This window comes from Prosopis cineraria, unplaced genomic scaffold (genome assembly GCF_029017545.1).
Source record: "Prosopis cineraria cultivar Desert tree isolate PC_DT_omini unplaced genomic scaffold, ASM2901754v1 PC6, whole genome shotgun sequence".
Taxonomy (NCBI): domain Eukaryota; kingdom Viridiplantae; phylum Streptophyta; class Magnoliopsida; order Fabales; family Fabaceae; genus Prosopis; species Prosopis cineraria.
The window spans coordinates 14,962,018-14,972,686 of NW_026555337.1; the positions used below are offsets into that span (position 1 = coordinate 14,962,018).

Here is a 10,669-nt window from a genome sequence, read left to right on the forward strand (position 1 = left end):
ATTTGTAAACAGAAAATTGCTATTGCTAATATATTTGATCTCTTTAGAGCTGTAATGCATAACAATGAAAAAGGGTGTGATTATAGTGAGAGAAAGAACAACAATTTTGCCTTTCAGAAGTTAAATTAACGCATAAAAAATCTCACATGTATAACTTCTATTAGATCTACCAATGTTGGGAGGAGATTCAACACTAGAAGAAGAAAACAGCAAATTAAATCTTGTGCAGAATTTTTTCTGCAAAAAAAAAAAAGAAAACTGAAAATTCTGGGGGGGAAAATAGCTTGCAGAACAGTAAACCGATCAAAGGGATGAAGCTAGTGAAAGAGAATAAAAGAGAAGAATTAATGGATAGGAATAACCTGGTGGATGTGGAGGGAAGCAAATAAAGATATAGAAGCTCACAAGGTCTCAAAAATGGCTGCTTCGAGATTTGCAGACTTTCTCCTCTTCAGACAAGTTCTTCAGATTAAGAGATCAACAAAAGAAATAGCATCTCTCTTGTTTCACAGACTTCAATTTAAATTGCTCAATCTCTCAAATAATTATACACAAACAATGAGGTCAAATTGTTTTGAAAAAAGCAATATTATATTCAAAAGGCAATAAATCTCATACTACTTTCCCTTTCAATAAATTTACATATTAGTATATGGATCATTGAATTGTAAATAAAATAAATAAATACATTAGTTTACTCTAATTACAAAATTAAAATAAATAAAAACTTGTAGGTCATGCGTCATATATGATACAATGAAGAGATTCTTTAAAGAGATGGGAAACCAAAAGGGAAATGGGCTTTCTAAAAGTGAATGAAAAAAAATTAACAATATCTAAACATGAAAAGAATTGAAAATAAGAAAATAACATAAATATTCTTTTAAGAAATAGTAGGTTCTTGGTCTTAAATTAAAGAGTGCTGTAACAAATAAAGTACTCCCTTCATCTTAAATTATAAAAAATTTTAAAATGAAATTATATATATCAACAAAATTCATTAAATAAATGTTACAAAAAGATAAAAATATAAACTTTTAAAAATATCCTTCATTTAATATTTTATTTATAAAATAATATTAAATAGAGAGAATATATAAAAATAATAATATTAAAAAAATATTATTAATAAAATTTTTTTTTAAGATATGTTATATTTTAGAATGCTGAATTTTTTTAAAAGTGTATTATTATTTCTCTCATTTGATTTTTGTTTTTTTTAAAAACCTTCCACCGAACGCGCACTTGTGGTCAACAGGTCAAGTCTTCACGCGTCCCCACGTTTAGAGGCTTTTGTCTCTTTCGCGTATTGCGGTGTTGCTTCGTTGTGTCGCATTACCATTTTGCTTTTTGGGAAAAAAGAATTAGAATCTGAATGGCCCACTTATTAATACAAGCATACACTTAATAGATTAATATTAATGATTTCTTTACTCCATAAAGAATGTTCTTTATTCGCACCACTCCAAATTCTCAAAAAATATTGCCTATAGGATTGGGTTGTCTTGATTCTCTAACATTAATTAAGAAAAGGATGCGCCGACCAAAACTGAAGAAATCACCCGGAAATTAAGGAATAATTAATAATTCAATGTAGTTTTTGAGGATTATTACAACACATGTGTGTGTGAAAAGTCTTAAAACAGATAAAATTAGTAGAAGGAGAAATTCTCAAATGAATTCGATGCATCTCATCATTCATCGTTCATGATCCATTCAATAAAATTATACCAATTTAATTAAATAAAATTTTATGTGTCATTATTTTTAATAATTTTATTTTTATAAATGCATACTTAATTTCTTAGCTTTTTTCTTTCATTATCATTAATGTCAAAATTAATTTATACTCAATATCATCTGAGTATTATATTTTTATTTGATAAACCATTGATAACCTAATGCACTAGATCTATCTAAGAATTTCTCTTAGAGTTACCAAGTAATGCTTCATCTTGACCACAATACAAGGCATTCATGGCCACTTCACGATTACAACAAAAAACAAAGTTAGTTGAAATTTTAATATCTTAAAAGTTTTACAATTTTTAATTATATCATCATTAAATATCTCATATAAGAGATTTGGATCATCTCCATATCCTATCTCAATACATCTCATATATCCAATCTCATCCATTAAAATAAGTTGATTATTCACTATCAGATCACTTAAATGTTTTTAAAAATAAGTTCATAATGTTTATTTATGATAATTATTAAATGAATATTATATTATTTTAACGTCATAATTAGGAATCTCGTAACATCCCAAATTTTGGGCATAGAAGTTCAAGTATATGTCAAAATTTAGTAAGCTACTAAGCTTAATTAATTAGAAGTCCTTAAAGTGTCTTGAAAAGATAAAATGATTCTCAAGGACCAAATCATAATTTAAAATTTTTATGGGACAAAAGCATAATTTTTTTAGAGATTTTGTAGAAGTGTCTAAAATTGAGAAATCAACACGGTAATGTCTAGAAGGATCTATGATAGGATAAAAGAAATAAATAAGGCTTAGGAGGCTAACAAAGGTATTTAAGATTAGTTTTGAAGAATAATCAATATAATTGCCAAATTAAATAAAGAAAAAATTATTTAACAATTTTATCCTTGTGTCTTAAGTCTCATAAAGAAGGATCAGAGTTATATTATAAAGATCATAGTAGATTCCATAAAGGGCTTAGTGAGATCACATTTAAATGTCATGGTCATAGTAAATCTAGTACAAAGTTATTAATGCTAAGCCAAAGAGTATATAACAATTCTTTAGGAAGATGATTTCGTAGGATAAATTTAAAATATATAGACCTCTTAATTTTGACTACTTGTTGTAGAGAGAGTATCTTTAACTTTTTTTTTTTTAAGAAAGCTTGACTGTTAACTAGGCTAGGAAAGGAAAGAAAATAAAAACAAGCATGAAAAATTGTCTATCCAGGAAATGTTTAAAGGTAATTATATGTAAATAAATATAATGAGATTATAAAAAAATATCCAAAGTTAAAACGAACAAGAGTGAATGTTGACCCAAAAATGTCAAGCTCAAGTGGGTTAAAATGTAATTTCATAAGTATATAAAAATACCAAATTTAGGGAAAAAATAAAGGAAATTAGTTTATAAAGGGAATAAATATTTGGATGAATTGTGCCAATTTTATTGCTTAAAAATGGCTCAAAAGAATTAATTTATAATTTAATTTGTATTAGGTCCAAATTGATTAAAATTAATGTTTAAAATTAAGGTGGGGAATTAGATAATTTTGGAATCTAAATTTTATCAAAGATCGTTTAATATTTCACTTTTGACCACACACCATCACTTATTGGGGGGGGAGCTTGAGTTTGAGCTTCTTACATGATGAATTACAGAGAGAAAAGAAAAAATAAGATAAATCTATCACTAAACCACCTAGAATCCCAAAACACTCTTCACAAACGTTATTCCTCTGATCAAGACAACATTCCTATAGTCTTAGATTTTTAAGAGAATGAGTTTTATGTGGCAAGGATGGAGAAGAAATGGGAAAAACAAGCACAAGTTAGTGTATGGAGAAGAGGGCAGTGTCATGGAAAAATAATTAGAGGTTTGGTCATGGAGGATCAAGTTATGGAAGCAATGGAATTAAAGAAGAAATAGTAAAGCTAAAATGTTACAAGCCTCCAAAGGCTTGAAGAATTAAAACAAGAAGGAAAAGTAAGTAGAGGAGATTATAAATCTCCCATGGCATTAATTTGCGAAAAGATGAAAAATTTATAAAAACAATTCCATGAGTTATGTAAATTTATGATATGATCTTAGTATGTATAATTGATATATGGTGATGTATGATAACCAATTTGGAATCCTAAACTAGTCTTGAAATCATAATTTTAATATGCATGATTGATGCTATAAAGTCTCCCTTACTATTCTCCAATTAACCCAAATTTCAAGGTAATCAAGGGAATATTTCAAAAGATTATTAAGTGTATAAGTTTTACAAAATGGGAATCCCAAGTTTTTAAAATTGAAACATTACAATAAAGCTTTGCAATTCAAAATTAGATTAACTAGATGTATGTGAAAGCATGGGATCGCTCATAAGTTAAAGCATTTGCATAAAATATGAAAATAATAAAAATTGTACAAAAAATCAGACGTGCCGCAGCTTATCATACATGTATCGCAGCTTGTATGCTTTTGTGTCATGCGTCGCGGTTTAAGGGCCATGTGCCATGGCGCATTGCACATATTTGACAACATTGCTGCTGTCATTTAACAGCAATAGAGGCTAACTTCCGACACAACCCCATTTCTCGGTCTGATGTCCGATTGAGGCTATCTAAGTATCTATAGAAAGCTTTATGCTAACTCTAGCTAATGGCACTAGTTTCACAATCAAATTATTTCTCAAACAAAAATTGGACATCCATTTCACAACACACTCCTTTACACCACTTAAACATAACTTGGGTGTTCTAATTTCATACCAAGTACCAAAAGCTGAAACACAACCCAGACCACACTCAATAGATTATTTCAAACTTATATAATACATCACATCACTAACAAGACGCATAAAACACATTATCAATACTCAACCTCTTAATCACAAAAATATAAGGGAGAACCTCAAATTCATAAATCATCATACCATTTCACAATAATCACAATCTCACTAATTTTTCACTTGCACTAGTATTTTAACCCTAAGTAGGTTTCACAATTAGTACATATACACCCTAGAGCTAAAATACACAATATAGTTTAACAACCTTCTAGTGCAAGTAAGCCAAAAAACATGGATAACCTTAGTTGGCAATATCATTTGAATTATACACATAACAATAATTAACATAATTGAGACCTAATTTTTAGGATCAAAGTTCTAAGCCTCAGTCTATTTTCCTAAGTCATGTCCCAATGAATTAGCCCTTATGATATTGAAGATAAAGGGGTGAGTACAACTACTCAGTAACTAAGATTCATCTAACTTATACTAATGCATGTTAATCAATTTAAATACAAATGGAAAAGATATCATTCTCAAATCATTTAACATGTTCAAGCATACTATTCACATTTTTCATTCATAGTAGTATATACTCACGAGATAATGACTTCATAAGACAATTTCATATAGATATAAAACTAATCACACGATTTTCATCACTAAGATCACAATATAGATAACTATGTGCCCTTTTATCACTTTATGCATGACCACATCTTCCTTGTATCCGCCTTATGCCTTTGACATGAAACCATGGGCTATAACACACTGGGATTGTCTATGAAATGAGACTACCTTAGCCATTCACGTGTAAGGGGTTACTCGACCAAGGTTGTCTATCTCACTTGTGGTTCAAATTTCCCTCAACTCTCACATTATAGGTTGTCATTCTCCTTAAACTGGTTTTCTCGTTGAACAAGTGAAAAACTAGTTAGGTTCAAGTCCTTTGTGAAACAAATGGGACAATCCCTCATCAAATAAGTGGGATGATATTATAAGTAATCCAGGAAAATCATCGAGCTTTGATGGAAGCCTTACCAATGGATTTCAACTGATTACTCCTCTTGCAAGGCGAGCTCCCACCTCTCATGATCATACGATACATAATAATGCAACATTTCAAGACATGCAATTACTTAAAGTTCAGGCATGCATAACATTATCATTGTACTCAACTCATACATGAACATCACATAAACATGTATAATCAAATCATTGAACTCCACTTTACTTTAATTTATCTTGTCGAACTCCTCAACCATACATTTTGTTAAACTCCATAAATATCACATTATTGAACTCCACTATACAAATATTCATAGAATTTCATATTTTTCACATTCATCAACTCCATATTATACAAACATCATTGAACTTTACAAACTATATGATTGCACTTTACACAAATTATATCATTGAACACTACAAATGTATAATATTTGATTTACAAATAATTTATGCCACATTTGCATTCAATAACTTCACATACTTCAATTTTAACATATAACTCAATAAATCATTAACATATAAAAGCACAAGAAAGAATTCCCTCGTTACCTTAAACTTTTGAGAGGTCAAAGGTTTAACCCTTCAAATACACACTCTCAAATCTTCAACAAAGCTTGAATGGTGCCAAATATGTTCTCTTTACATTTAATCACTATATTAATCATCAATATCGCCTTTTTTGGATAATCTTTACTATCTAATTTAAAACTTCTTCACTTTTAAAATTCAATCTCCTAAATTACAGAGGTACCCATATGATTTATTAGCTTCCTCTAGCTCACATTAAACTCATTGATTCTTAAACAACCATTAATGGAGCCATATTACTCCGTCTACCTTATTTATGGAGGATTTTCGTGCATTTATGGCTCCCAACTATCAAAAAAACACATAGAGCCATTTGTTATGTTTAAATAGCTTAAACAACTCTCATTAACTCTATCTAAGTCAATAGGTTTGAGCTCATAGCTTTTATTGATCAAAAATTATCTTTTTAACTAAATCCTAGCTTTCATCATCAAGAAAATGGAAGAGAGAGAGAGATTCAAGCTTAGAAAACTTACCTCTAGTGTTTAAAAGGTTTAAAATACTCTCAATGCTTCTAAACCCCAAGCCCTAGTGGAGCTCCTTGTGTTCCCTTCATTCGCTCTTTTATTTATCTTATTTTTTGCATCAGTTTTGCATCCTTACTTTCGCAAATTTTGTACCATGCACCATGACATGTGGTACAAAGAGTCATCTCTTACTTCCTGGTGGCTCATACACCGTGGCATCTTGTGCACACATCACAGCATATGGCATAGAGCCCTTTCTCTCTTTTTCCCCTCATTTTTTGATATTTGGGTAGTCCGACTTTGCTCTAGACTTAATCCTAAGGTTGAAACTATAACCCATAACACCTGTTAACTCTCTATAATCACACATTATATTAATTTACTTAATTAACTTTATTTATTCATTTAATTAGGGGTCAAATTCTCTAGGATGTTACAGATTTTGTCCAGATTAAGCTCTTTAAAAAGTTAATCAACTTTTTTTCCTTAATTGCATTATCAGATGATGAGACAGAATTACATGTATGACTCAAATAGCAAAAGCAGCATGGCGTAGGATCCAATGAAATGTGAATATGAAGTAACAAGTGTATTTTATTCGGGCATTTTTTTAATTAAATAATAAATAACAAAAAAATAAAAAATACAAAAATAAAATTTAATCCTTTTTAGGATTATATTTTAAAAATAAAAAACACTTTAATTAATAAGGTTTAATATTATAATATGCTGATTAGGATTTTATTTCTTTAGCTCATTAAAACAATTAAAAATATAATAAATATAAAAAAATGAAAATTCAATCCTTTAAGGATTATTTTAAAAAAATATATAAATAAATAACTAAAAAATTATGGTTAAATATATAAATATATATATATATATATATATATATATATATATATATCTGTGTGTGTGTGTTTGTGTGTGTGTGTGTGTAAATAGAAGGTTAAATGTTGGAACGTGTGTGTGTTCACCGAAGGTTAAATGCTTTAACCATCCATCAGTATGGTCCTTCATTAAAAAAATGTCAGACGAGTTAAAAAAATGTCAGACGAGGGAAGGAAGAGCAGACTCTCGGCCAGACCAGATGAAAGAGCAGAAAAGAGGCAGAGCAGAAGCTTCACAGAGCAGAACACGCACACACGTACACGAAAGCAAAAAACAGAAGGAGAGAAAAAGAAAAATCATGCAAGTTATGGCAGAAGCAGACTAAAACACAAAAAAAAGAGAGAGGAGAAGAGCAAAAATGCAGCCATGCAAAGACACACACTCACACAAACACAGAGAAAAAGCACCACACTTTTCGGCCGAAAAGGAGGAAGGCAGAAAAGAGGAGAAACACAGGAGCAGACGCAGAAGAAAAAAGAAGAAGAAGAGAAGCTTTCAGCCATGCACAGCAGTAGACATGAAACACACGCACAGCAGAAACACAGCCACGCGTGCACGCAAGAGGAAGAAGGAAAAAGACTTGCACAGTGAAATAAAAGAACCAGAAAGACAGTCAGACGGAGGAGAGACATGACAGAAGAGAGACGTGACAGAAGAGAGAAAGACAGAGCATAAAAACGCAGCATAGACGACAGACGAAAAAACTGGGGGGGAGAGACAGAGAAAATGCGAAGAAAAGGAGAAGAAAAACGGAGGAAAAGGAGGGCACGGGAGAGAGGTAGAAAATGAAAAAAAAACAGAGCATGGAGGGAGAGTAGAGAAAGACTGGAGACAAGGGAAAGAGGAAGACCGGGGGAGAGATACATGAGAAGCACAAAACAGAGCATAAAGACAAGAAACCAAGGAGAAGAAAATAGATAAAAATAGATAAGAAAAAAACTGGAGAAGGAAGGCAGAAACAGAGACAAAATAGAGACTGAAAAAAGGGAAACAGGAACGACGAAAAAAAAAAAACATAGAAGAACAGAGGCTGAGAGAAAGAAGCAGAACAGGAAGAGAAGAGAGGAGACGGACAGAGACAGAGGAACGAGTGTTTTCTGAAAAGAAAGCAAAGACTAATAGAAAGAAGAAACGAAGAAAGGAGAAGGAGAGGCGACGGGAAACTGAACATGAAAACAGAGACAGCCAGAAAGAGGAAACCGAAATCAGAGGGGAAGATTTCTGGAAAGACAAAGAGGAGAGAATAGAGGCTGAGATCAGATGTAGAAGTTGGCTTAAAAAAAGGGAGAAAGGACCTGCGTTTTTTCAGAGAGCGAAGGAAGGAGACACGCTACCCAGGTTCTTTAATCTGCTTGCTTCTAAATTTGGAATGCTCTATGTTTGAGTTCGGTCCATCATTTCTAAACAAATTTTAAATATGTATAAACTTTGATCAGTGTTGGGGTCCTGAAAAATTTCTAAACGAAAAGTTGACATGTGCCTTTTTGTGCTTTTAGATCCTTGCATGTCATTAGAATTTGTTTTTGGATATGGAATTTGGCTTTTCTGGAGGCATTCTTGCTGTGAATACTGCAAAATTTTACATATGTTCATGTATGGCTTGATGGATGCAAGAGTGTGAAGAAGAATGATAAGGAAATTGCAAATAAAATTTTACTTGCTATCATAATTAGCCTGGTTAGATTTTGAGCATAATCTCGTTATAATTTTATCTCAGATAATGAAAAATTAGTGGGATTATTAGACATGATTTTTGAATATGTTTTTAGCCTAAAAGGATATGTGGATATATGGTGGATTGGCGTTGATTCTTATATTGATAGAGGGCCCTTGTCTATTTGTAATGCCTTAACATGATTCTCTACCTTCTTTATCTATTTGCACGTGCATTATGTCATCACCAGAAGGGAGTTCCAGTTTTAGGTATTTTGAACTTTATAATTGAGATCCAATAATAAATAAGAGAGTATATATTTGTTTGTTACTTATTTGTCGTGAAAAATTTTAAGAATTTTTGCAGACATTTAAAATGATCTCATGTCATATAAATCAATAAGATTTCACAAATATGAGAGCAAAATGTATATATTAAAAATTAACTCTCCTTTTATAATTCAAATTAATAATTTATTTAAGTCTCATGTGAGATTTTTGAATCTCTGTAGACTTTTAAAATAATCTTATTATTATAGTCAATAAAACTCTGCAGACATAACGATTAAGTTTTTAATATATGTGTGTGTGTGTGTATATATATAAATTATATAATTAATTACATTAAAAATATATTTAAATAAATTTAATTCCTTTATCGTGTGAGATTTTAAAATCTCCGTAGATATTTAGGATAATCATATTACCGTATAAATCAATAAGGCTATGCAGGTATGATGATTAAAATTCTCTAAAAACATATATATGCATGCTTGAATAAATTATTACTAACATATAAACAAATTTAATTCTTTTATTGTGAGAGATTTTGAAATCTCTACAGATATTCAAAATGATTGCATTATCGTATAAGCCAATAAAGCTCTATAGGAACCGCGATTAAATTCCCAATCGTAAAATATAAAAAAAATTTTAAATCCTTTTCTTTTCCAAAAATTCAAAAATTGAGAAAATAATTGAAATTAAATTACTTTCTGCAATTTAAAACATACATATCAAAAATTTCAGAAATTGTTTTATTTGCAAAATGGTGAATTATTTCTAATTAATTTCTCTTAAAAAAATATATATATATTTTCACCAACAAACTTTGAAACCCGAACTACGTGGACTTTGATCCACATCACAGGGTGCGTAGGCCTCAGAGTCAGATTCTGAGTTAAGTCCTCCCCATAAATAAATAAATATTTCTCGCTTAATTCTTATCATTTTTTATATCAAATACATGAATATAAAAAGGGATAATTAAAATAATTTTAAAACCATATTAATATATCACAATAAATTTTAGGTAACTATTCTCACGAACGGGTGTTGTGGGGTACCTAACACCTTTCTCACACTCAACCGACTCCCGAACCTGTTCTCTGTTTTTGCAGACCATCCTTATTCTTCTTTAAAGGGTTTCCCAAAATTTTCCTCAAAATCTTGGTGGCAATTCCCATTTTTTCGGTCTTCCTTCGAAAGGCCAGAACTTCCGCTCTCGCGCCGTTCGCGTCGCATTTTCAGGTGCGACAACAAGTCATCATGATAATAATAATAAGGATA

General features: G+C 30.7%; 1 protein-coding gene across 1 annotated transcript; it reads left to right on the forward strand.

The window, feature by feature from the left end:
• The first annotated feature begins 7,603 nt into the window (after positions 1-7,603).
• Positions 7,604-8,831, forward strand: LOC129313929 (vicilin-like seed storage protein At2g18540). Its single transcript, XM_054957318.1, has 2 exons — positions 7,604-7,958; positions 8,467-8,831. The coding sequence occupies exons 1-2, from the start codon at positions 7,604-7,606 to the stop codon at positions 8,829-8,831; spliced, it is 720 nt and encodes a 239-aa protein (XP_054813293.1).
• Positions 8,832-10,669: the final 1,838 nt, after the last annotated feature.

Coding starts and splice junctions, on each gene's coding strand:
- LOC129313929 (XM_054957318.1), top strand. CDS start 7,604: ATGTCAGACGAGGGAAGGAAGAGCAGACTCTCGGCCAGACCAGATGAA. Junction 7,959..8,466: donor GCTTTCAGCCATGCACAGCA/GTAGACATGAAA, acceptor AAAAAAACATAG/AAGAACAGAGGCTGAGAGAA.